Here is a 27,757-nt window from a genome sequence, read left to right on the forward strand (position 1 = left end):
AAGGATTTCGGAATTTCACCTCAATGAGGACATTGTCTTGCCTTCGCTTTGCGCAAAGCCTAAACATCCAAAGGAAGTGGCTTTGCATTCCTTAGATGTTGTTCGGGCGATCAGGGTTTACCTGTCATCGACTGAATCCTTTTCGCAAGACGGATTCTCTATTTGTCCTTCCAGAGGGACCTCGGAAGGGCATGACGTCGGCTTCTACCATCGCCAAATGGATCAGACAGACCATTGAGCAGGCCTATGCTTTGAAGGGGAAAGTTCCCCCCATGCCTGTGAAGGCGCACTCTACAAGATCTCCGAGTACGTCTTGGGCCTGTCATCATCGGGCTTCTGTGGCCCAGGTGTGTAAGGCGGCGACTTGGTCGTCCGTTCACACCTTCTCAGAATTCTACAAGGTGGATGTTCAGGCATCGGCAGATGCTTCCTTTGGCCGCAAAGTTCTTAGTGCGCCAGTGCCTTAGGGTCCCTGGTTTGGGTCCTTGGCTGTTGGGGTATTTTTATCCCTGGGTTACTTGTTCTTTCCTGGGTTGTTGTTCCTGTTGAGCAAGTTTTTTTCATGTTACCCAGTTGGTTTCCTTCCTTTGGTAAGGTTCCTTTCTCTGATGTGGGTATTGCGTTGCCTTAGGCGCGGCTGCTTTTTTCCCACCCCTCATGTCTACGCTGCTTTGTGACGTCCCTATTGTGACGAATATGAAGGGGCGGCGACTGTCGGAGGACGTAAGAGAAAACGGAATTTTTGTAAAATCTTACCTGTAAAATTCCTTTCTCTGAGTCCTCCGACAGTCGCCGCCCCCGCCCCTCTTTTGGGGTTTTGTTTATGTACTCTACTGCTATGCTACTGAAACTGAGGCAGGAAGCAGGAGGGTATTGACTGAGGGGACCACCCCCTGGGGGTGGGGTATGCTAAAAGCTTTGATATTAACATATTCTGTTGTCTAGCCACTCCTACGGAGCAAAGGTCAATAACCCTATTGTGACGAATATGAAGGGGCGGCGACTGTCGGAGGACTCAGAGAAAGGAATTTTACAGGTAAGACTTTACAAAAATTCCGTTTTCTCTTACGTCCTCTGACAGACGCAGCTCTGGAAGATTCTTCACCAATGGGTTATGTGCGTCCTCTTCAGGAGTAGCTAGGCAGAGAAAGCTTTCACTAGGCACGCCTTAAGGGACCGTCCTATCAACATGACTCCAGACACACCTGCTCATAGATTCAGTTTCTTGCTGCCTAGCTTAGGAGTAGGACCTAGGTTCCCTGCTGGGACTCCGGACTCAGTTTTTCTTTTCTTTTAGGAAATGTTTCAGTTTATTTTTCTTTACTCACTATTAGGGATGCACCGAAATGAAAATTCTGGCCCGAAACCAAAAAATGCAGGATGCCCTTGGCCGAAAACTGAAAATGACTTTTGTCCCCCCAAATGATTTTAAAATAGAGGAGGGGCATACACCAAAAACGTATATGTACTGTGACGGGTTGACAAGTGGTTAATTTAATTACCAATGGTATTTGCATTATGCAGCATGAGGGGGTTAATGTATTGCCACTGCTGGTCACTGATGCATTAGTGACCGACCAGTGGCAGTTAATTAACCCCTTTGTGCTGCATTAGTGCAACCAGTATCAGTGTTAATTAACACTGGTTGCACTGATACTGGTTGCTTTAATGCTGTGGGCCCACTCCTGGGGATAAAAGGGCTGTTTGCTAAAATATCCCCCTGGCCTGACAGGATGGGTCCTGCCCTTCCTGCTCCCGCTGGTAGCGCTATAGCGGCGACTAACGCCTGGGGGAAGGCATGTGACAATGTTACCTTGTCCTGGGGGGTCCCCTGTGGTGGGTCCCCGTGAAGGCCTCATTCCCTGGGCTCTGTGGTGGGTCCCTGTGAAGGCCTCATTGCCTGGGCTCCTGACCACTTGCGCCGTTTTCCGGCACCATTTTTAGTGTGGGCATCAAGCTGTGTCTATGTAAGGGCAGTAGCCATTCTACTAGGGCGCTGAGTGCCTCTTGGGCTTTTTGCCATCAGGCTTCTGTGGCTCAGGTGTGTATAGCGGCGACCTGGTCGTCTGTGCACATTTTTACAAAATTCTACAAGATTCATGTGATGGCATCCTCGGATGCTTCCTTTGGCCGCAGAGTTTTGCAGGCCGCTGTTTGCTGAAGAGACTGAGTGTTCTCTTTCAGGGGTGAATTTTTTGTTTTGGGGTTAGCTCCTGTTGATGTTGGTTGAGCTTCTGTTGGCTACGTTTTTTAGCCTTGTTGAAACGTTAACAGTTGTTGGTTGCATTCTTCCCACCCCTCATGCCTACACTGCTATGGGACATCCCATTAGTGAAGAAACTTCCAGAGCTGCGTCTGTCAGAGGACGTAAGAGGAAATTGAATTTTTGTAATAACTTGCTGTAAAATTATTTTCTCTTGCGTCCTCTGACAGTCGCAGCCCGTTCAGTATGCCTTCACCATTGGGTAATGGCGCCCTCTGCAGGAGTAAGCTAGGCAGTGAAAAGATTTAGCAAAAAACTTTACACTAAGACACACCTCTAGGGGGCTGTCCCTCAGACATTACCCTGAACCATACAGTACTGTTCTCCAGTTTCTTTCTGCCTAGCATCAGGAGTAGGTCTAGGTTTCCCCAGCTGGGACCTTTTTTGTCTTTTTTTTTTTTTTTCTTTGAAAATTTTTGTTATTTTCCTCACTCACTATTGCTAGTTAGTCAGGGGATCCTCCTGGAGGACTACAAGCGACAGCCTGGCTTGGCCTTGCACTGGATAATCTAGATCGTAAGTGTCCCAGCCTGCCAGCGAGCATGCGCAGGTTATTGGTACGCCCAGGCCTCGCCACAACGGTGCCCCTGTGGACGGGGACGAGCCTGCAGAGAGCCTCTCTTCGCCGGGATGTCTCAACTCCAGGACGCCCTGTGTTGCAGCGTCCCTTCCTGGCAGACAGCACCCCAACTCAGGGTGGGAGGTGTTCCATATCGGAGCGGAGCCCGCGGTCCGTGGTATGGGAGTGATGCTACCCCCGTGTCCCTGGGACAGTTGCCTATGGGGGAGTCATGTGGGCCCCCTCCTAGGAGAAGGCAGAACTTGCAGTCTCTGTAGAGTCCCCTCCTGGCCGATATATGCGGCCCCTACCTCCCTCCCCTTTGGGGGCACTCTGCGGTAACACTGCCTGGTGGGGGGCGTGGGGAGCTTATTACATTGCCCTGGGGGTGTCTCTGAGGGATCCCTGCGGTGGCCAGCTCCTGGGTTTTGTCTGACTTTGGCGCCGTTCGATTCGGCTGCCATTTTGGGTGAGGGCAGCCTATCTGGCTTCCCTGTAAGGGCAGCGGCCATTTTCTGGGCATTTGGCACCGGTTCGGGCGCCATCTTGACTGGGCGGCTGCCTAGTATGGGCAGCGGCCATTTTGCGAGTGCTTCTGTTCCCTTTGAATCTAATAGACATCCATATTACTGTGGCTCAGGGTGCTACATCGTCCTCTAATGATTGAGGTCACTTCCTTTTGGCTTCTTCTACTGCAGCAGCTCATGAGGGTCTGGTAATTTACACTGTGACACTGTTTTCTTCTGTTTTTTGGGGGAATTTCACCCTAAAAAATGTGCTTTCCTGTTTTCTACATCATTTAAAAGGGGACTACGATGCCGGTGTAGGCTGCGGAATTCGCCGATTTTAAAGGGCCAGTGTCCAAAAAAAATGAGTCCCAGGATAGCAAATTCCACACAGACATGGTTGTTGCTTCAGGAACCCCTGAAACGACGTCCATGGACTCCTTATCTGCTGCACTTGCGACTTTGGCGTCAAAGGTTGATCTGCTGATGTCTAAATGTACTGTTCAAAAACGGCCGATGCCCTCTCAGTCTTTTGATTCAGAGCCTGTTTTTGTTGCCACGGACAATGTCCCCCCTGAGGGGTCCCAGTCCTCGCATTGGCATCAGAGATATAGCTCTGCCTGTGTTGTCCCAGAAAGTTTCTTTTCTGGTGGCTATCACCTCTGCTCGCAGAGTGTCAGAATTGGTGGCTCTGTCTTGTCTTGCCGTTCGTCTTATCTGGTTGTTCATAGGGATAAAGTGGTCCTGCGAGCCAAACCTTTTCTCCCTAAGCTGGTATCTGCTTTCCACCTCAACGAAGATATTGTTTTACCTTTTGCTTTGTGCGAAGCCCAAGCATCCCAAGGAATTTTCCTTGCATTTGCTGGATGTGGCTGGGCGATCAAGGTTTACCTGTCTGCCACAGAGTCCTTTAGGAAGTCTGATTTGTCCTTCACTAGGGACCTCGGAAGGGTTCGGTTGAATCCTCTGCAACCATTTCCAAATGGATCAGACAGACTATTGTTCAGGCCTATTCACAAAAGGGTCAGGTGCCTCCTTTCCCTGTGAGGGCACACTCTACTAGATATAAAGGAAAATAAATCTATGCGCTACCACTAGATAAAAGGGGCGGGAATAAGGAGGGAGCTGATTTGCAAAATGGAGCACCCGGACTCTGCAGCTAATTCCTTAGTGTCACAACATACAAAGTAAATGAAAAAGAGAAAGAAGAATCAGCGCAAGATGTCCCTACTGGATGAACCATAAATGTAGGAAATAAAACTGATAAGATAAATGATTCTTAAACTCTTCTAAAATCATAAAGATGTAAATAATGTGCAAAATCAAGTGCTTATTATATGAAATAAGAGGTTGATGACAAAATACTTATACAAAGATGTAAAAGGTGCTCCTATAAATAATTAAGATCTTGGAAAGAAAGCATCTTAATAAGATAATAAATGAAGTGATGTGAAAAAATCAAGTGAGTGCCCTCTAAAGAGTGAACCCCTACAACCAAAGGTTGCACAATGGGTATGTGAATAAAGTGAAATTGTTTGTTGAAATAATAAATGAAGTGATGAACATAATTGGGTAAGTGCCCTCTGAAAGGTGAACCCCTACAACCAAGCAGGTTGTACAGCGGGTATATGAAATAAAGTTGAAGATGTGCCAGTGAAAATAGCAAATGAACAGCAATAAATGTGCCAGTGAATTAACAAGTAAATAACAATTTGTTGATTTTCAAGTGTCCCAAAAAAAATTGGATAAATGTATATCTCCAATGAAAAAATCCCACAATCGGGAAAAGAGGGATAAAACCCGTGCCCAAAAAAAAGGAGGTGAAAAATGAATAATTTGAAATAAATGTTCATAAAAGTGAAGTAGAATGCTGCCGGTGACAACCCAGTGCGAGACTTTCGTGAGCTAGGAAATCCACATAAGTGTGTAATGGCCGCTCACCTCCATTAACACTCAAACGAGCGTTTCAGGTATGTATGGTCAACCTGCAGACCCTCCAGATCAAATTTTCAATCGATCGCACTCCTCCAATCAGAGTACACTGGATATGTTGAATAGCTGGGATGGTATACTTTCTCTAATAACCTCCGGTATAAAGAGATGGCTGTGTACTTCCTGGGATACTCATTTACCAGAAGAAAATGATAAAGGGGACTCTCATAGTGTAGTAAGTTTTAACGGCTTTAATTAGTCAAAATTGCACTTACACTTAAGTGGAGAGATATCAGCATAAAAATGTTGCAGGGGATCCCGCTGTTGCGGTCCGTCCCTCTACTTCCGGTCTCGGCCGTAGACCGGAAGTGACGTCACCACGGCTTCTCCCGACGCGTTGCGTCACAAAATCACGTGACTTTATCAAGGTATTTTGCTGTAGTTTTTTTTGCTGTGGAGGCCGGTGGGAAGTGCCTGGAGGACAGTGTGTCATGAGGGTGGTCTCTCCCTCTCTGTGGGGGTCTGTTAGTGCGCTGTGGGGCCGCTTTAAAAAAAAAAAAAGTAATTTGTTTTTTTTTTTTTTTTATGTTGCTGGCGGGTTCCTCAGGTTTAGTATGAACCCTGCAGGCCATTTGTTCCCACCTGATCCCCTCACTGAGGCTGCAGGGCCTTCCGGATCTCCACTTACCGTTAATGCCTTTTCGGCAGTTCGGGAAGCATTTGGGCCCGGGTAAAGGTGGTAGGTGCGCTGAAACGTTTCTCCGCCTACCCCTGCCTCATCTGATGTCTCGGAGTCTGAGTCTGGCTCAGCTGCTGCAAACGTGGGGCCTCCCTGCCAGGTCTGTTACCTCGCACCCGGTCTCCTCGGATGATGATGGCCTCGGATGATGATGACATTTCTATCTCCCCTGCTGCGACAGGCGCTGGTGGATGCACTGGCTGTTTGTGTGTGACACCCTGCAATTTGGGGGTCGCAGAGGTGGCTGAGGCGCAGGTGGCATCTGGCACTCACATGCCATCTGGAGCTGCTCTTTTTGCTGGCTGCTCATGTAGGAGGGGACCGTGTGAGACGTTCCCCTGGGGTGTCTAAGCGGCTGCTAGATGTTGCCCTTTTAGGGAGTCTCTGGTACAGGGGACTGTTCCGCCTTTGATGGACGTACAGTCTCTAGCTGAATGGGACTACCATTGTTCCAGTGGAGGAATCCCCGTCCTTTAAGGACTTTGGGAGTAGGATGGCGCGGGCTGTGGCCTGCGATCTGTACTCCCTGGCGTAGTACTCCCTAGCGTAGTCTGCACTGGGAGCAGTGTTTGTTTGCCCTTGCCATGCAGACTCTGCCTGATGGGCGGAGTTCCACTGCCGTGACCTGGTGTAGGGCATGTCCCTTTTGCCCTGGGGAAGCTGTTGGACCAGCTGGCGCAGGTGCTGCATTTTGTTTGCGATGCCGCGCTGGTCGAGGCTCCCTTGTATGGGTCACCTTGTCATTTTCGGCAGTGGTTGTCCATCTACTTGACCAGAGTGTTGGTCTGCGGATCAAACTTCTAAGATGGTCTTGATAGATCTCCCTTTTCAGGGTGATCGCCTGTTTTGGCGCTGCTCTGTGTGACCTCATATAAGGGTCTCAGGGGGGGGGGGGGGAGTGTTTTCTTCCAAAGGCTAACAAGGGTTAGAGCCTTCGTCGCAGTCGGGGTTCTTCCCTTTTGGCTCACAAACAATTCCTTCATTCCTCTGGGTGATGTGGCGAAGTCCTTCCAGACTTCTGCGTGTGGTTCCAAACGACCCTGGTCTGGAGAACATGAGATGTTTTTTTTTTTTTTTCCAGACCTGCGGACAGGGCCTACTCGGCCTGAAGGTACTTCCTCACCCATCTAAGGGGTGGGGGGAGGTCCTTGCCGGTCGAGGACCTGCGGCTGGCCCGGATCCTAGACTGACTGGGTTCAGGCGGTCATGCGGTCCAGTTGCAAGATCGAGTTCCGATCCGTTTTATTTACAGTAAGGTTTTTCCCTTTCAATGTACGGCTGACCCGGATCGCTTACAGGCGCTCTGTGGGGCAGTTCAGGCTCTGGTTCAACAAGCTGGACCAACTGGTCATTTGATGGTTCCGTGCAGATCAAAAATTCAAGTTTGTATTGGTTTGCACGGTGGTGGCTTCCCTGCATCAGGGGGATTCTTGGCCTCCATAGACATCAAGCTGCCTACCTTCACATCCTGTTATGTTCGGGACACCTATGGGTTCTCCGTTTTTTTGCCGTGGGGAAGGATCTCTATCGGTTTGTGGCATTACCCTTTGGTCTCGCTTATGCTACTAGGGTCTTCACAAAGGTGTTGGTTCCGGTCCTGGCGCTATTGCGGCAGCAGGGCGTATTGGTCCGGGGTTCCTGGCCGATCTGCTTCTCCCTGTGGTCTCTCCTCTGGAGGAGTTCAGGTGGGTTCTGAACCTTCAGAAGTCATCCCTGGTCCCTTCCATGAGACTGGACTATCTGGGCCAGACTTTGGACTCGCCCTCAGTCAGGGAACTTCAGACTGCGGGTTATGTCCCGCACATGGTCGTCCCTTCAGACCTGTATGCGAGTTCTGGGACTGATGGTGCCGTCTTTTGAGACGGTCCCTTTCGCTCAATCTCTCTTGGGGATCCCCCAGAAGGCGATCCTTCTCGAATTGGACTAGAATCCAAACTCTCTGGACTTTCGAATCTGGCTGAACAGGGAGTCTTGAGCTGGAATCCTTCCTCCCCTTTTTCCTGAACACTTATCACCGCAGGTGCAAGCTTGTCTGGGTGGGGAGGAGGCCTCGGCAGTTTCTATGCTTCGGGAGTATGGTCCCTGGAGGATCCAGGTTACCGATCAATGTCCTGGGGCTGAGAACGATCCGGCTTTGCCTGGTTCACTGGATCGGGCACCTGCAGCTGCCCGGTGCACGTCCAATTGACTTTGCTACGACCGTGGCTTATGTCATTCACCAAGGGGGCACCAAGGGTGTCCTTGCGGCCTTGGAAGTGTCAATTCTTCGTTGGGCAGTGTGCCTTGTTCCAGCTCTTCCGTTGTTTCCTTTCCAGGTGTGGAAATCTTGGTGGGCAGATTGCCTCAGTCGATAGGCCTTGGATGCAAGGGAATGGTCCCTTCATCCAGGGGTGTTTCAGCAGTTGTGCCTTTGTTGGAGGCACTCCAGACGTGGACCCGTTGGCATCACACCTACAGGATAGTGCTGCGGTTTGTGGCCCGCTCTCAGGACCCTCTGGTGGGTGCAGTGGTGGCACAATGGGTTCTGTCATGGGCAAGAACATTTGCTAAGATCAACTTGAACAATGCCGTGGAGTTTAGCATGGTCACCTGCGCACGGCTGCCGCCTGCATGGTCGTTTGTGCGTGATCACGGATGGGCCAAGGTCAGTATCGGCTGCGGTCTGCCTTTCCTCCTCCCAAGTTGCTGCCAAAAATTTTTTGCAGGATCAAAGTGGAAGGGATTCCGGTCTCTCGTGGCTCCGGACGAGCCTTGCTGAGCTTGGTACGCCGACCTGGTCAGGCTAGCCGCAGACGTTCCTTAATAACTCCTCCCTGAGAGGAATTTTCCGTCTCCAGGGCCCATCTCCCGTCCGACTTTACAGTCGCTGACTTTGCCTACTTGGCTGTTGAATGCCAGGTGCTGAAGGACGGGGGTTTGGCTGCTTCAGTGATTCCTACTCTGCTTGAAGCGTGGGAAGCGACTTCTAGGGTGATTTTTGTTCATCATATGAGACAGTCGTATATTGTATGGGCTCCCCCTCGCTCTTACTCGGTGGTCCGGATCTTGGCTTCCTTCAACGGGGAGTTGATCACAAGTTGGCCTTGAGTACTGTCAAGGGTCAGGTTTCAGTTTTGGCAAATTTCTTCCAAAGGCCGTTGGCCACCTGTGCCCTGGTGCGTGGCTTCTTCCAAGGGGTGCGACACTTGGTATTTCTGGTGCAACCTCCGTCACCCACTGGAGACCTTGATTCGGTGCAGTCGGTTCTTTTAGACTATCTGTTTGAGAATATTTGAGGGTATCCCCTGCCTACCTTATTACAGAAGGTGGCCTTCTTGGTTGCTGTCACTCTGCGCGCAGGTGTCGGCACTGGCGACATTGTCCTGTCGTTCTCTCTATATGTTGATCGTGGGGCCAAGTGGTACTTCGTCCGGATCTGTCCTTCCCTCCAAAAGTGGTTTCTGGTGTTCACTTCTATGGGGACATTGTATTCCCATCTTGTGTCCTGAGCCCTCGCATCCTAAGGAATGTGCATTGCTTACTCTGTTTGGAGTGCGGGCACTCAAGGTGTACTTGGCGACTACTGAGTCTTTTTCTTAAGTCAGGCTTGCTCTCGGTACTTACGGATGGCCTTTGAACGGGACTGTCTGCGTCTGCTGCATCTATTCCCGGATGGATCGGACAGACGGTGGTGCAGGTTTATTCAATTAAGGGTCAGGTCCTACCTTTCCCTGTTTTGGCGCGTTCTACTTGGGCGCCTAGTGCTTCCTGGGCTTTTCGCCTTGTAGGCATCTGTGCTGCAGGTTGCAAGAATGCTACCTGGTAGTCTGTTCATACCTTTACCATGTTTTTTAAGGTGGATGTGCTGGCATCTGCAGATGCCTCTTTTCGGCTGGAGGCAAGGTCTTTTGCTGGCTGCTGTTTGGAGGGCTTTTGACCTTTCTTGAGGGTGTTTACGGTTTTTCAGTTGGGCCTCATTTGTTTTGATGAGGGCTATGTTTGGCCTTGGGGACTTGTTCTTTTCTGCTGTTCCCACCCCTCATTTTATGGGACTGCTTTGGGACGTCCCTACTGATATGAATCCGAGAGAACTGCGTCCGTCAATGAACGATCGAGAACTGGATTTTTGACTTACTATAAAATCCTTTTTTCAAGTTCATTGACGGACACAGTGCCAGCCCCTCTATTTTGAGTTGGGTTGGTGTTCCTTTTCTGACACTGCTTTGATACAAAACTGACATCCTATGCAGGAAGAGAGAGGGTGTACCCTCGGTGACTGCCCATAAAGGTAGCCAGAACTTATTTCTGCCCAGTGTCCTACTCCTGTAGGGGGAATCGGAGAGAACTGCGTCCGTCAATGAACTTAAGAGAAAAGGATTTTATGGTAAGTCAAAAATCCAGTTTTCTGAGTCCTCTGACAGTTGCAGCCCCCGCCCCTCTGTTTTTTTGGGGTTGATTGTCTTCCTGTACTGCTTGCTACGAAACTGGAGAACAGTACTGTATGGTTCAGGGTAATGTCTGAGGGACACCCCCTAGATGTGTGTCTTAGTGTAAAGTTTTTTGCTAATTCTTTTCACTGCCTAGCTTACTCCTGCAGAGGGCACCATTACCCAATGGTGAAGGCATACTGAACGGGCTGCTACTGTAAGTGAACTCAGCGAAAAGAGTTTTACGGTAAGTTCTTACAAAAACTCAATTAATATAACCCCATTTCCACAGTAAAGCCTGGAAGTGGTAATATCCTATTATGGGGTTGTTTCTCTGCAGCAGGGACTGGAGTTCTTGTTGGGATAACAGGAAAAATGGACAAGGCAAAAAAAAACACATCAAATTCTTGAGGAAAATCTGTTGCCCTCTTCCAAAAAGGTGTCAATAGGAAGATGATTTACCTTGCAGCCATGACCCAAAGCACACAGCAAAAATGACCACACAGTGATTGAAGGAAAGGTGAATGTCCTTGTGTGGCCTAGTCAGAGCCCAGACGTAAACCCTATAGAAAATCTATGGAATGACTTGAAGACTGCAGTCTACAAACGGTCACCATGAAATTTACTGAACTTGAGCAATTCTGGAAAGAAGAGTGGGCTAATATTGCAAAGTCTAGATGTGCAAGGTTAGAGACATACAGTGCCTTGAAAAAGTATGCATACCCCTTGAAATGTTCCACATTTTGTCATGTTACAACCAAAAATGTACATGTATTGTATTGGGATTTTGTGTGATAGACCAACACTAAGTGACACATATTTGTGAAGTGGAAGGGAAATGATAAATGTTTTTTTTACAAATATCTGGAAAGTATGGCATGCATTTGTATTCAGCCCCCTTTACTCTGATACCCCTAACTAAATCTAGGGGAACCAACTGCTTTCAGAAGTCACCTATTAGTAAATAGAGTCCACCTGTGTGTAATTTCTCAGTATAAATACAGATGTTCTGTGAAGCCCTCAGAGGTTTGTTAGAGTGAACAAACTGCATCATGAAGGCCAAGGAACACACCAGACAGGTCAGGGATAAAGTTGTGGAAAAGTTTAACCACTTGTTGACGTCCCACCTGCCGCATATATCCTGCGGCAGGCTGGTTTGGCTGCGCGAATCATTGTAGGGATACGTCTGTTCATGGGAGTGGTGCTGGGGGGTTAGCTAGCCAGCGGGGATGCCAATCCATGGGCCCGGCGGCGGGCATCCGCGATCACTCCCCGCTGAGGGAAGATGGTCAGCTGTTGTAAACACAGCTGACCATTGTTCTCTCTGAAATGATCAGAGCGCCTGTGATCCTTCTGTATAGGATCACAGGTCTCTATGATCGTTTCACAAGTCCCTCCCTCCACAGTTAGAAATCACACCCTAGGCTCACAATTAACCCTTTAATGACCCCTAGGTTAACCCCTTCCCTGCCAGTGTCATTATTGCAGTAACAGTGCATATTTTTAGCAGTGATTACTGTAGTAATGTCACTGGTCCCCCCAAAAGCATCAAAAATGTCAGTGGTCCGATCTGTCTGCCGCAATGTCGCAGTCCCGCTAAAAATAGCAGATCGCTGCCATTACTAGTAAAAAAAATAAAAGGTCTGGGACTATCCCGCGCTCTTGAAATTGTATAGGTATGTGTGATAACCAATGTGTTGGAGTGTGCTGCCACCTCTATATTTCCAATTGGAGATATTAAAATGAATAAAAGAAGGGTGTGAGGTAGGCGCTTCTCTGGTGTGTGTGTGTTCAATCAAATAATAAACCAAATATAAATGCAATAGCAATGAGTACTAATAGATAAATAAATATTCATACAATAATAAAAAAGTACATGGTGCTAGATAAAAAATATAACCAAGTGCTTCAAATGTGATGCCCTTCCTTAGCCACTAGAGGGAGTGGCGTGCACAAGATGCAAATGTGAAATAAATTGTTGGAGTGTGCTGCCACCTCTATATTTCCAAAGGGAAAGGGAAATAATTTAATCAATAAAAAAAAATATAGGAAAAAAGGGGGTGAGGTTGGTGTTTCTCTGGTGTGTGTTCAATCAAATATTAAACCGATGTCAAACAATGAGTACTAATAGATAAATATTCATACAATGATAAGAAAGTGTATGGTGCTGGATTGCTTTGTGCGGGTACAGGAGTTTCCAATGGAGTCTATTCGCACGGTGGTGGCGTCCATACATCAGGGAGACCTGTTGGCCTCTATTGATAGCAAGGACGCATATCTACACATCCCAATCTACGCTGGATTCCAGCGCTTTCTTTGCTTCGCTGTGGGAGAGGAGCACTTTCAATTTGTGGTGTTACCCTTTGGTCTCGCCTCTGCTCCCAGGGTCTTCACAAAAGTGTTGGCTCCGATATTGGCACTTCTATGTCAGAGGGGGATTGCAGTCCTGGGGTACCTGGACGATCTCCTGTTAAGGGCAGATTCTCATTCAGCTCTGTTGGGAGATTTGGCAATCACTGTATGGACTCTGCAAGAGTTTGGCTGGACCATCAATTTCGCAAAATTAGCCCTGGTACCAGCCTCAAGACTGGTCTACCTGGGTCTGACTCTGGATTCCAGAAGCCAGGTGTTGAAAGATAGGGGTCTTTCTGATTTGAGTGATTCCTACACTTTTGAAGGCCAGGAAGTCTACTTCCAGGAAGATCTATCATCGTACGTGGAAATTGTATTTCTCTTACGTCCTCCGACAGTCGCCGCCCACTCACAAGTCTTCACCAATGGGTATTGACCTTTGCTCCGTAAGAGTAGCTAGGCAACAAGAATTGTTAATACAAAAGCTTTTAGCATAGACACACCCCTAGGGGCTGTCCCCTCAGTCAATACCTCCCTGCACCAGCATTCCCAACTCAGTTTGATCTTGCCTAGCTTAGGAGTAGCTGGCTATCCTGTGCTGGGGCTCAGTCTCAGCCTTCTACCCTTTCTTTGATTTTATTTCAAGTATTTTTCTCTTTTCCTTGCTAGCTGTTATTTTGTCAGCCTTAGTTTAGGGATCTTCTGATGAATAATCATCATGCGGAGCTGGGTCTCGGACTGGCCGCCCTGGTTCCCAGGGCTGAGAGCCAGATGGATCCCCAGCCTGCCATTGAGCGTTCAGCTTAGGTTTTACCCTGGCACATTGAACGACCCATCCCTGTTCGCTGCAGGGATGCTGCCTGTGAGGTGGCTACCTCACTGGACGCCATGACTGCGGTCCACAAGCGTCCTGGCTGCGGCACTCCCTGTCTGCCCTGATAGCGGTTTGTCGCTGGAGACGGCTCCCCACGCCATCTGGTATGGTAAGCACCTTCTGTGTGGGGACCTTCTGTATGGGTGTCAGTCTGTGGCTGTGTATTACCCTCCATGTCTGTGTAACTGCGGGCTCCCTGTCAGATCCCTGTGTGGCTGCACTGCCTGTGGGCTGCGGGGGGGGGGGGGCATCCTGCTCTGCTGTTTATCATGCTTTGGGTGCAGTTTTGTGTGCAGACGTGTGTGTGCGGCGATCCGCCATTTTATTTGCCTGAATACTGTGAGCGGCCCTGTCCTTATGCAGCGCCGTGTTTTTGGCGCCATTCGCCGCCATTTTGGCGGGCGGTACTCGGCCATTTTATTGTAGCCTTCTCCCCCGGCCGAGCGGCCATTTTACCGGAGCCTTCCATAGGCTAGATCAGTCAGCCAGCATTGCATCACTTCCTCTTTCTCTGGGAACAGCGATCGGTGGCAGCAGTCTGGTGTGCTTTCTCCAGGTTTTTACCTTCTTGTCCTGTCATTCCTTGCTCAGTATTGTCTATCCCTGCGGGGTCAGTGCATACAGCAGTGGGCTGCGCTCGCCGTGGTATTAAAGGGCCAGTACCTTTATACTTTTCTGTACTGGGGCATGGATTCTCAGGATAGCAAGTTTCCCCCCGCCCTGGTGGGGGACCAGGGGGCTGCTGCACCCCCCGAGGGGGCCGATCTGACCACTGTAGTGGCTTCCTTAGTGTCTCAGGTGCAGATGCTGCTGGCTGAACGATCCGCAAAAAGGGCCAGGTTATCCATTTCCTCTGATTCAGAGGGCGATGTGGCTGCTGTGGCTGGCTTACCCTTCTCGGGGTCCCGCTCTTCTTTAGACCTTGTGGGGTCCAAGGGGGAGCCTGAGGTGGAGGGGATTGATGTTTCTCCCCCTGGCTCGCCTGAAGAGCTTGCACTCATGAATGAGCTGACTGCTTCCATAAAGGACACTTTGCACCTGGAGGATGAGCCTACTCCTCCTGCTAGGGTGTCTTCTTTTGGAACACAGAGGGCTCGCAAATCGGCGCAGGTTTTTCCCTGCCCTGCTGAATTTCACCATACGGTTAATGAACAGTGGCGCAATTTAAAGAAGCCCTTTACTGTGCCAAATAAGTTTTAAACTGCTTTATCCATTTGCGCCTGCCACCGACGAGCGTTGGTGTGTGGCGCCTCCGGTGGATCACGCGGTGGCCGTGTTGAACAAAGCTACTGCGGTGCCTTCTGAGGATACCCCGGTTTTCCGGGACCCTACGGACAGGAGAATAGAGTCTCTTGCCCGTCATGCCTATATGGTGGCTGGTTCTATGCTGAAGCCTATTTTTGCTTCCATTATGGCGGCACAGGCTGTTGCTGATTGGACTAAGATGCTCAGGCGCACCTTGGTGGCTGATTCAGCTTCACCTACCACGTTGGCTATGGTGGACCAGATCCATCAGGGTGTCATGTACTTGTGCGATGCGCACTTGAATTTAGCTCCCTTGGCTGCACGCCTGTCCAGCGTGGCGATACTGAATCGTCGTCTGATTTGGCTGAAGAATTGGTCGGTCGACCAATCTTCTCGCAAGACGCTGGCGGATTTTCCCTACGCGGGGTCTCGCCTTTTTGGCGAGGCTTTGGATACCCTGATAAAAGGGGTTACGGGGGGGCAAGAGTACTCTCCTGCCTCAGTCCTACAAGCATAAGTCCTTCCGTGGTAAACGGAATTCCTCGTCTAGGCCCTCTCAGGGGTCCTTTCGTGCCTTTCGGTCACAGTCCAAGGGCAAGCCCTTCAAGGGCCAAGGCTCCCAGAAGAAGCCGTGGGCGGGGAAACAGAAGTCCGGCCAGTCCGGTTCCACTTCCCATACCACTTCCGCCTGAAGGAGCGCCCTCACCCGTTTCTGGGGTGGGGGGACGTCTGCGCGGTTTCCTACAACCTTGGCTGACCCGCATTCGGGACAGATGGGTTCAGGAAATCGTTCGATCTGGTTACAAGATCGAATTTCTCTCTCGGCCGGCGGACAGATTTTTTCCCTCAAATCTTCAGCTGTCTCCGGAGCGCTTGCAGGATTTGCACCTGGCGGTGCGGGCCCAGGGGGTGGTGGTCCCGGTGCCTCGTCGGGACAGATTTCGGGGGTTTTACTCCAATCTGTTCACTGTGCCCAGAAAGGAGGGCAAAGTGCGTCCGATTCTGGACTTGAAAGCTCTGAACCGCTTTGTACGGGTTCGCAAGTTTCGCATGGAATCCCTGCGCTCAGTGGTGGCTGCCCTGAGTCCGGGGGAATTCATGGCCTCCATCGATCTGAAGGATGCGTACCTACACATCCCCATTTTCGAGGGTCACCAGAGGTACCTTCGATTCGCCATTGCGGAGGATCACTACCAATTCGTGGCGTTACCTTTCGGTCTCTCTTCGGCTCCGCGGGTTTTTACCAAGTGCTGGCGCCGGTTCTGGCTCTGTTGTGAGCACAGGGCATTGCTGTCTTGGGGTATCTAGACGATATCCTGATACGGTCAAACGCCAGTCAGAGCCTGGTGACCGACCTATCCACCACGATGCGGACACTGCAGGAGTTCGGTTGGACTATAAACATTCCGAAGTCAACTCTGTGTCCTTCGGTTCGTCTTCCCTACCTGGGAATGATTCTGGACTCTGTCCAAGCGAAGGTCTTCCTGCCGGAGGACAAGCTTCGGATTCTTCAGGACGAGGTCGGGTCCCTCAGGGACAACCGGAACTCGTCTCTCCGGACATGCATGAGATGTCTAGGTTTAATGGTCTCGTCTTTCGAGGCGATCCCCTTTGCCCAGTTTCACACGCGGAGTCTCCAGGCGGAGATTCTGACCGAGTGGGACGGGCGGCCGCAATCCCTGGATCTGCGGATCTCGTTGAGCCACAGCACCAGAAGGGATCTTCTGTGGTGGCTCCAGTCCCCGGCGGTGTCGGGGGGCAAGTCTTTTTGTCCATTATCGTGGACGGTGCTCACCACGGATGCCAGCCTGTCGGGCTGGGGTGGTGTTCTGGGCGTTCTGTCCACCCAGGGAACTTGGTCGGTGGAGGAGTCCTCCCTTCCGATCAACATTCTGGAATTGAGGGCGATAAAGCTTTGCCTTCTGAGATGGACGGACCGGCTTCGGGGCCGTCCAGTTCGGGTTCAGACGGACAATGCCACCACGGTGGCCTACATCAACCATCAAGGGGGCACCAGGAGTGCCCGCGCGGCTCGGGAAGTAGCCGACATTCTGTCTTGGGCCGAGACGCACGTCCCGGCGATAACGGCAGTTCACATTCCGGGGGTGGAGAACTGGCAGGCGGACTATCTGTGTCGCCAGATCCTGGGCCAGGGAGAATGGCCCCTTCACCCGGATGTCTTCCAGATGTTGTGCGCGAAGTGGGGTTCCCCGGATGTGGACCTGTTCGCGTCTCGTCTGAACAACAAGGTGGAAAGGTTCGTGGCAAGGACGCGCGATCCTCGGGCAGACGCCTCAGGCGCGTTAGTGGCGCCCTGGCATCAGTATCGTCTGATGTATGCCTTTCCAACGATTCAGCTGCTGTCCAGGCTTCTTCGCAGGTTAGCCTCGGAACCGCACACGGTGATTCTGGTGGCGCCGGACTGGCCTCGCCGGTCTTGGTACGCAGACCTCGTAAATCTGGCAGTCGACACTCCGTGGCATCTGCTTCTTCGAGAAGACCTCCTGTCTCAAGGGCCGATATTCCATCCTGCTTTACAGTCGCTGGCTTTAACGGCCTGGCTGTTGAAAGCCAGGTCCTGAAGGATAGGGGTCTCTCCCCTGAGGTCATTCCCACTTTGATTAAGGCTAGAAAAGCCTCTTCGGGGAAGATTTACTACCGTACTTGGAAGGCCTGTTTTGCCTGGTGTGAGTCCAGGGGGTATTCCCCTCGCTCATACTCGGTGTCGAGAGTGTTGGCTTTCCTTCAAACGGGAGAGGACCAGCGTTTGGCGTTGGCCACGATTAAGGGTCAGATTTCTGCGCTGGCCGTTCTCTTTCAAAGCCCTGTGGCGTCTAATTCATTGGTCAGCACCTTTGTTCAGGGGGTGCGACATTTGGCCCCTCCTAGGAGGGAACCTTTGCCTCCATGGGACTTGAACTTGGTTCTGTCCGTGTTGCAACAGGCTCCCTTTGAAAAGATCAGGGAGATCTCGTTGTCTCTGTTGTCCAAGAAGGTTGCCTTCTTGGTGGCGATCACTTTGGCTCGCAGGGTGTCTGAGCTGGCGGCTTTGTCCTGCAACTCTCCCTACCTGGTGGTCCACAAGGATAAGGTAGTCCTGCGGCCTAACCCTTTTCTTCCGAAAAGGATCTTGGAATTTCACCTGAATGAAGACATTGTCTTGCCTTCGCTCTGCGCGAAGCCTAAGCATCCGAAGGAGGTTGCCTTACATTCCTTGGATGTTGTCCGGGCGATCAGGGTTTACCTGTCGTCCACTAAATCTTTTCGCAAGTCGGATTCCCTCTTTGTCCTTCCTGAGGGACCTTGGAAGGGCATGGCGGCGTCGGCTGCGACCATCCCCAAATGGATCAGACAGATCATTGAACAAGCCTATGCCTTGAAGGGGAAGGTTCCTCCCTTCCCTGTGAAGGCGCACTCTACCAGGTCTTTGAGTACGTCTTGGGCTTACCGTCATCAGGCTTCTGTTACCCAGGTGTGTAAGGTGGCGACTTGGTCGTCCGTTCATACCTTCTCAAAGTTCTATAAGGTGGATGTTCAGGCATTGGCTGATGCCTCCTTTGGCCGTAAAGTTCTCAGTGCGGCAGTTTCCTAGGGACCCTTGTTTTTGTGGGCCCTTGGATATTGGGGTGTTTTGCCCCTGGATTACTTGTTTTCCTGGGTTGTTGCTCCTGTTGAGCATGTTTTCCTGTTGCCCAGTTGGTTCTCTTACTGTGGTAAGGTTCTTTTCTCTGATGTTGGTACTGCGTTGCCTTTCTACGGTTGCGTCTCCCACCCCTCATGTCTACACTGCTTTGGGACATCCCATTGGTGAAGACTTGTGAGTGGGCGGCGACTGTCGGAGGACGTAAGAGAAAACTGAATTTTTGTAAAATCTTACCGTAAAATTCCTTTCTCTGAGTCCTCCGACAGTCGCCGCCCCCCGCCCCTCTTTTGGGGTTTTTGTGTACTCTTACTGCTATGCTACCAAACTGAGTTGGGAATGCTGGTGCAGGGAGGTATTGACTGAGGGGACAGCCCCTAGGGGTGTGTCTATGCTAAAAGCTTTTGTATTAACAATTCTTGTTGCCTAGCTACTCCTACGGAGCAAAGGTCAATACCCATTGGTGAAGACTTGTGAGTGGGCGGCGACTGTCGGAGGACTCGGAGAAAGGAATTTTACGGTAAGATTTTACAAAAGTTCCGTTATTTCATGGTGTGAATCCATGAAGGTGCATCCGTCGCCTTTTTTCAGTGGCTAGGATCTTGGCTTTTCTTCAAAGAGGTGTCGAACAGAAGTTGGCCTTGGGTACTATTAAAGGCCAAGTGTTGGCCTTGGCTGTGTTTTTCCAACGTCCTTTAGTCTCGCATGCGTTGATTTGCACTTTTTTCCAAGGGGTCCGTCATGTGGCCCCTCCGAGGCGATGCCCACTAACCTCCGTGGGATCTAAATTTTGGTTCTTCAAAAACCTCCTTTTGAGAACATTAGGGAGATTCCTTTGTTTACCTTGTCTCAGAAGGCTGCCTTTTTGGTGGCTATTACTTCTGCTGGCAGAGTATCAGAATTGGCGTCGCTTTCCTGCCGTTCGCCTTATTTGGTGGTCCACAGAGATAAAGTGGTACTTCGACCTAATCAGTCGTTTCTTCCTAAGCTGTTTTCTGATTTCCATCTAAATGAAGACATTGTGCTGCTTTCTTTATGTCCTAAGCCCAAGCATCCTAAGGAAATTGCTTTGCATTATTTGGATGTGGTTCGGGCGATTAGGGTTTACCTGGCGGCTACTGAATCTTTCAGGAAATCAGATTCTCTTTTGTCCTTACGGAAGGACCTAGAAAGGGATTGGCTGCGTCTGCTGCGGCCATTTCTAGGTGATCAGGCAGACGATGGTTCAGCCTTATTCACTGAAGGGTGAGGTTCCACCTTTACCTGTGAAGGCGCATTCTACTGGAGCGCTGAGTGCTTCTTGGGCTTTTTGCCCTCAGGCGTCAGTAATACAAGCTTGCCAGGCTGCAACTTGGTCATCTGTGCACACGTTCACAAAATTTTAAAAAGTAGATGTGTTGGCATTCTCTGATGCTTCTTTTTGCCGCAAGGTTTTGCAGGCTGCTGTTTGAAAGAGACTTAGTCTCTTTGAGGGTGTTTGTCCAGGTGAGCTCCTGTTGTTCCCGGTTGAGTTCTATAATCTCTGGTTGGCGAAAGTTTTAGCCTTGTTGGGAAATTCCATTTATTTTTCTGCGTTTTCCCATCCCTCATGCAAATTACTGTTTTGGGACGTCCCAATGGTCAAGAATTATATCGAGCTGCGTCTGTCAATGAACGATAGAGAACTGGATTTTTGTCTTACCGTAAAATCCTTTTCTCTGAAGTTCATTGACAGACGCAGCACCCGCCCCTCTATCTTGAGTAGGTTGGGGTATTTCTTCTAAACACTGTTTGTAACTAAACTGAAGCCTGTAGCTGAGTGTGTGGGTGTATGCCTGCAGGGATGGCCCCATAGGCGTGGTAAAGCTTTTTCCTGCCTAGTGTTCTACTCTTGTAGGGGGCAGCATAACCCAATGGTCAAGAATTAGATGGAGCTCCGTCTGTCAACTTCAGAGAAAATAATTTTACGGTAAGACAAAAATCCAGTTATGTGCAGCTCCCCCAGCCCCCTAATACATAACTAAGCCCGACCCTAATCCAGCTCCCTCCTCATTGGCTCAGACACAGTAGCGGGAGCCACTGACTGCTGCTGATAATCCCAGCCAGTGAGGAGAGAGAGCAGAGGGAAGGGCTGAGCTCCTTTTCTATGTGCCAGTGGACACACCGTGTGGCTCGGGAGCAAGTGGCCTGCTATGAGGGCATTCACCAGGGCGGAGGAGCCCAAACATACTGTATATATTTCTCTTTCGTTCACTAACTGACACAGCTCCATGTCTTCAGACCATTGGGATTTAAGCTGTCTCTCCTCAGGAGTAGGACTAGGCGGAAACCTTTTTGGTTACGCCCCTGGGGTAGTCCCAGAGGGTATACCATCACTTCCTGCTATAGGACTCCAGTTTTTTTCTGCCTAGTCAGGAGTAAGGACCTGACTCTCTGCTGGGATCTGTGGTCCTGACATTTTTTTTCATTATTTTTTCATTTTTAAATGGAATGTTTTACTTTTTCTTTATACATTTTTTTTTTCCTGTGTGAACTACAATCAACAGTCGGACTGGGCAATGCACTGGATATTCTAGATTCTTATGCTCTTCCCAGTCTGGCCTGCAAGCACGACCTAACTATTAGCTCCGTGCTGGGTTGGCCATGACATAGTCCCACTGGACGGGGGCTGACCGGCAAGTAAAACACCTCGCAAGGTCGCATAGCCCTGGTCATGACAGCAGTCACGATTGGAGTCCCAGCGTACCTCAGGCCGCAGCACCCCCATTCCAAAATGGTGCGGTAAACTGCTGGGAGTAGTGCCCATCTGGTGCCGTGAGCAGTGTCTCCTCTCCTGTCTTACAGAATTGCTGGGGTGGTCACAGGCCCTCCTGTGTTCTTCCTCCCCCCTCATGCTTTTCCCCCCCTTCTCCTTAGCGGGGTTCCCCCGGCGTGGGTGCCCTCATGCACCCCCTGGCTTCTTTTGGGGGGCATGGGTGCATTTGGGTAGGGGGCTTGTCTGGTGCTGGGCCAGAGAAGTTGTGGGTGCCAGTGTCGGCCCCCCTTTTGGGGGTGTCCGTACCTGGGTGCTGCGGGGGGGTCCCTGGGGTGGTGCCATCCTGGGGTCTGTTTTTCTGTGGGGGTCCAGGGCCCCATGCAGCCCTGCGTGGTGCCACCATTTTGCAGTGGATTCTATATTCCCGTCTTGGGCGACAATGTTTGTGTAGTCCAGCGGCCATGTTTATGGCCATTTTTTTGTAGTCTGTGTGCGGTGATGTGCTGTGGGGGCTTCTAGCGTCAGCGTTTCCTCTTCCCATCGCAGGTGGCAGACTATTTGGCGCTCTCCAGCTCGGGTGGTGAGTCTCTTGTGGTACACTATCCTTCTGCTGTATTCTGCACCACCGGTGCTCTGATTCTTGTGGTGCGTCTGGGGGGGGGGGCAGTTTGGAAATAAAACTTTTTTTTAAATTTGTGCAGCGTGGCTCCGATTAACCCTTTATTGACCATGGAGCCTCTGGAGCGCGTATTACCACCTTATCCACTCCTGGAAGCTGCGGGACCCTCTGGGTCTCAGTCTGCCCTGGCAGCCATGACGGCAGCTCTGCAGTCACTAGTATCCAAACTAGATATGGCCCTGTAAAGGAGGCCCAGCAAGAAGCGCCCCCCGTCTTCACCTGTATCCTCTGCCTCCTCAGAATCTGAGGTTGATCTGGCCACCGCGGACGAGAGTCAGCCCACTGGGTCTGCGTCCACGCACGCTGAATGCTCTAATAGTGAGGATGAGCCCCCCCCCTCCGCAGCCGCGCATGAATAAGCACTGGTGGAGCCCCTAATTGTGTCAGAGCGGGAAATTTGGAAAAGGTTGGAGGACTCGGCTGATGCTGAGTCGGCGACGCCAGTGCAGTTTGGCACCCGCAAATCTTCCAAGGTGACTAAGGTGTTTCCCTTTCCTGTCTATTTTGACTAGATTGTCACTGGTCAGTGGGGTTCCCCGAAACGCATGGCTGGAATACCTAGGCGTTTTGCCAGGAGATATTCCTTCTGAAGAAAATAAAGATTCCACCGTCTGTGGACTCTCAGGTTTCCAGGCTAAATAAGGCCACACTTTTGCAGAGGGAGGATTTTTCCGTCCTTTAAGGACCCCGTGGACGAAAGAGCTGAGGCTCTGGTCCGGTACCTCTTCACCATGGCTGGTTCAATTTTGAGACCGGTTTTTGCTATCGCCTTGGTATCTCAGACCTTAACGGATTGGGCTAAGATTTTACGCCAGGATCTAGAAGGGAGTTAACACCCTCCTGAGTTGACGGATCAGTTGATCCAGGGGTTACAGTATTTTTATGATGCCCCCTTAGCCGGCAGGGTATCTGTGATGGCTGTGATCCTTCGCTGCATTATTTGAAGTGCTGGTCCGACGACCAGGCTTCTTAAAAGGGTGCTAACTGACCTACCTTTTGTAGGCGATTGTTCGGTGCCTCTATGGAAGAGATCCTTAAGGAAGGTAAGAGTGCATTGCTTGTACAGGTTGCTAGGGGCAAGGAACCTCGTCGTAAATGAGGTCCTTTCTTCTCGGCTCACAAGTGGCCCTTTTGTCCATCTGGATCGCAGGAAAAGGGTTTGAGATCCACCTGTCACCCAAGAGACCCTGGAATGGTAAGTCCGAAGCGGGCACTTCTGGTTTCCCAGACCAGCCTGAAGGGGCGCCCTCACCCGCATCTGGGGTGGGGGGACGTCTTCGTTTTTTTGCGAATCCGTGGACCTTGCTCATTTAGGACAGATGAGTCCACGAGTTGATTCGGTTTAGTTACAAGATCGAGTTTCGGTCCTTGCCTCTGGAGAGGTTCTTTCCTTCCAACCTAGGTCTTGTCTCACGAGCGGCTACAGAGGGCCTCTACGGAGCAGTGCAGAACCTGTTAGCACAAGGAGTTATTGTGCCGGTTCCAGAGTCAGAACGTTTTCACGGTTTTTATTCAAATCTGTTTACAGTTTCCAGGAAGGAAGGCGAGGTTCATCCGATCTTGGATCTCAAGGCTCTGAACCACTTTGTGCGGGTTCAGAAATTTCAGATGGAGTCCATCCGCACGGTAGTAGCTTTCCTTCATCAAGGAGATCTTCTGGCTTCTATTGACCTCGAGGATGCTTACCTGTATATTCCAATATGTCGGGCATCAGTTTTTTCTTTGTTTTGCCGTGAGCGAGGATATCTATATATCAATTTGTGGTGTTACCTTTTGGACTCTCCTCAGCTCCTCAGGTGTTCTCAAAGGTTTTGACCCCAATTCTGGCCTTGCTATGGCAGAAGGGGATTGTGGTACTGGGTTACCTAGACAATCTGCTTTTACATGCAGTGTCTTCCTCGAGTCTAGACGCCAACTTGGACATTACTCTGTGAACTCTGCAGGAGTTCGGGTGGACACTGAACTTTCAGAAATCGGAACTGACTCCGACCACTGAGCTGGACTACTTGGGTCTGGCGCTGGACTCAGCATCAGCCCAGGTGTTTTTTCCTCAGGCGAAAACTTCTGAAGCTACAGGATGCGGTTCTGCTCCTGTTATCCAACCATCGGTCATCACTCAGGACTTGCATGCAAGTGCTGGGTCTGATGGTTTCCACCTTTTTAAGGTGGTTTCCGTTTGCGCGGTTCCACACCAGACTTCTGACCAAATGGAACAAGGATCTGCTGTCATCTGACAATCTCTGATCTTGTTTCGGGGTTTGAAGGAGTCTCTTCTATGGTGGCTCCGCTCCCTGGCCCAGCGTCTGGGAAAATCCTTTCTTCCCCTGTATGAGACTGTAATCACCACCGATGCCAGCCTGTCTGGGTGGGGAGGTGTCTTGGGAGTGTACTCGGCCCAAGGTGTTTGGTCTTGAGAGGAGTCCAGGCTGCCGATCAACATCCTGGAAATTTGGACGATCAGACTTTCGGTCTCAATGGACGGATCGTCTGCGGGGACGCCCTGTGTGGATACAATCGGGCAGTGCTACGGCTTCCCGGCCGTCTCTGCTGTGCACATTCCGGATGTAGAGAATTGGCAAGCAGACTATCTCAGTCGATGGACGTTTGATCCGGAAGAATGGTCTCTCCACCCGGAGGCATTTCATCAACTGTGTCTTCATTGGTGGACCTGCTGGCCTCCCGTCTCAACGGGAAGGTGCAGAGATTCATGTCCAGGTTCGGGATCATCTAGCCGACACCACAGATGCCCTGGTGGCCCCTTGGGGGGTCAGTATCGTCTGATTTATGCCTTTCCTCCAATACAATTTCTGTTGAGACTGCTACACAGAATCGAGGTAGAAGGGATTCCGGTCATTCTGGTGGCACCAAACTGATCTCACCAGTCTTGGTATGCAGGCCTGGTAAGGCTAGTAGCAGACGTCCCTTCGGAAACTTCCTCCCAGGGAAGATCTTCTGTCTCAGGGACCAATCTTCCATCCTGCTTTATGGTTGCTGGCTTTAACAGCCTGGCTATTGAAAGCCAGGTGCTGAAGGACAGAGGGCTTTCAGTGTCGGTGATTCCTACATTGTTAAAAGCTAGGAAATATACTTTGCGTGTCAGAGTTGGCTGCGTAGTCCTGTTGGTCACCTTACCTGGTGATTCATAGAAACAAAGTGGTGTTGCGACCCTGTGAAGAGGTACAAAGCATCCTTATTGATGATAAAACACTGGGCAGGAACCCATGATCAGCTCCTCCCACCCTGTATAAGCCTACTGGCTACACAGGAACGGGATCACATCCTGGAAGTGATGATCATGTCACTAGCCTTCAATATCTTGGACAACAATGGAGAGGTAGCTGCTCAGGTGTGAGTGATAAAACCATCAAAGGTCGGGTGCACATCCAGTCTGCGTTCTGAGCAAGTACAAGAGAAATGTTGACTGCACTCCGACACAAAGGCAAACAATGGACTTTTATTGAATAAAATAATTTGTTCCAGATATGGCAACCATCATGGACATAACAGACTAACAAAAATCAGTTGACGCGTTTCACGAATCAGATTCGCTTAATCATAACGTTATGGGAAAAAGTCAATTTTTTTATTTACCTTCATGTCAGAGTGCGGTCAAAGTCTTTCTTGTACTTGAACTAGCCTTCAATAACAAGGTCCATTGTCTGCTCTTAGACTCAGAAGGGAGAGGGATTGAAGTCATGTGACAGGCACTGGATACTGAAAAATAAAGGTAGAAAAACTGGGATTATTTTGAGTAATTAGGCTGAACTTGGCGTACATTAATGATTGCAGGGGGAATAAGTATCAAGCTTTCCTTCCACTTTAAGGACTGTGTATGTTCTCAGAATACAGTTTCAAATTAAACTGGCAGTGGTGGCATAGGAGTTGTTCAGGCAGCCTCAAATTGATTTTTTTTTTTTTTTATATTGATGTCTTGTAGGAATCACCCTAGGCATGGAAGGAAGTCATCTAAACGCTATACTTTAAATGAATGGGTGGAAAAGAATGGTGGAGCTGTACAGCGTTTTATGAACATGCCAGCTACATTCCAGCGAAGCCCGCTTCCTGATGTTCTGCCTTTTCAATTTTCCTGAATGTGATTAAATGTGAAATGTTAAAGTTTAACTTCTGTTTTCTTTAAAATGACAAAACCTTTAATAACCTTTAACCAAAAAATGTTTACAACACTAGCAAATGCCACTTTTGGTCATGTTTGGGTATCTGCTAGTGCCTTTTTTTCTTAATGTGGAGTATTTTTATACAGTAATGCTCCATGTTTTACTTTTATTGTTGTTAACCAGAAGTTTTATGCCTGTGTTTGTAATTCTGCTTGGTTTTGTTGCTCTGTTAAATAAATGTACTGTATATTTTCAGTTGTGTGCGCGCACGTGCCCTAAAGTGGTTGTAAACTCAGATCGCAAAAATATAACTGAACATGTTAGCTAAAGCAGCACAACTCATTTGTGCACAGTCTAACAGGGATATGAGCAGCCTCTCATCTGTAATTCTCACCGCTTTGCTACTGCAAAAAAATTCAACACGTGCAAAAAAATGTTGCCATGCCCCCTCTCCTTTGACTGACATGCAGAGGAGACTCGTGCATGAGTGAAGGGTGCAGGTCTCTTGCTGCCCCAGCCTGAGTAAAAGAGCGTTTCATTTTAAATGCTTATGTTAACCTCATATGCATCAATTCTCCAATACATGCACTATTTGATAGTTTATGTAAAAGTCCAAACCACTGTTTTACCGCTCTATTCTCATCACTAAGCCTGTCACAGCTCTCTGGAAATCTCTGGTCCATAGGCAGCGGAGTCGTGACATCACTGGCCCCACCTCCCAGCTGTAAAATCCACCTTCCAGCAGGGAGTGGCAATGTTCTAGCCCGTGTGTGTGTGTGTGTGTGTGTGTGTGTGTGTGTGTGTGTGTGTGTATACAGCGTGGCCAGTGATGTTATGACTGCACCTCCTGATCTCTGGTCCATAGACGCGCCCATGTACTGGAGATTTATAGAAAGCTGTAACCGGTTTAGAGATCAGTACACAGTGGTAAGAATACAAAAGTTTGGATTTTTACATAAACTATAAAATGGTGCATGTATTGGAGAAATTATGCATTTGAGGTTTACAACCACTTTAATTCAAATTTCTTGCAGCATTACATTTGACTGTTTAGTTGCAGATTAAATATTAACAGTTATTTCAGTGGTGGCTTTTTATCTATTTCTTATTTCATTTCCCAGGTTTCCCATTTAATATGTCTATGCTACCCAACATCTCTGTCCCTCACACCTTTACATAACCTTTTATGTAGCCGTCGGTTGTGGGGCTGGGAGAATACCACAGAGTGTCGCTTAAGTGACAGCTTTGAGTCTGCTGGCATCACATCCAAGATGGGAGCAGCAGTAGTCTCAGGGCATTAACATATCTCTAAAAGGAAAACTTATGTAGGTAAATAACATGCTTAAAGTAATTGTAAGGTCTTGTTTAAAAAAAATAACACGTTATACTTACCTGCTCTGTGCAGTTGGTTTTGCACAGAGTGGCCTGGATCCTCCTCTTCTCGGGTCCCTCTTCGGCTCTCCGGGCCCCTCCCTCCTGTTTAGTGCCCCGACAGGAAGCAGCTTGCTATGGGGGCACCTGAGCAGAGTCACAGCTCCCTGTGCCCATACAGACATGGAGGCGGGACCCGGCCCTGCCCCCCCTCTCTTCTGATTGGCTCCGGCCCTGCCCCCTCTCTTCTGAGTGGCTGACTGACTTTGAAAGCAGTGGGAGCCAATCATGCCACGCTGCTATGTCAGCCAATGAGGAGTGGAGTCCCGGGCTGCCGAGAAA

At 49.8% G+C, this 27,757-nt stretch overlaps 1 protein-coding gene across 1 annotated transcript in view; it reads left to right on the plus strand.

The window, feature by feature from the left end:
- S100PBP (S100P binding protein) overlaps window positions 1–26,239 on the plus strand; it is a gene marked incomplete at its 5' end in the record, with an annotated part of 87,611 nt that extends 61,372 nt beyond the window's left edge. Inside the window, one exon of the mRNA XM_082246396.1 lies at window positions 25,867–26,239. Within this exon, the coding sequence (XP_082102522.1) occupies window positions 25,867–26,020 (154 nt within the window). The 3' untranslated portion in view covers window positions 26,021–26,239. The remainder of the gene's footprint in view (window positions 1–25,866) is intronic.
- Between the last annotated feature and the right edge of the window lie 1,518 nt (window positions 26,240–27,757).

Source organism: Pelophylax lessonae (assembly GCF_965119305.1).
Source record: "Pelophylax lessonae genome assembly, chromosome: 2".
Classification (NCBI taxonomy): domain Eukaryota; kingdom Metazoa; phylum Chordata; class Amphibia; order Anura; family Ranidae; genus Pelophylax; species Pelophylax lessonae.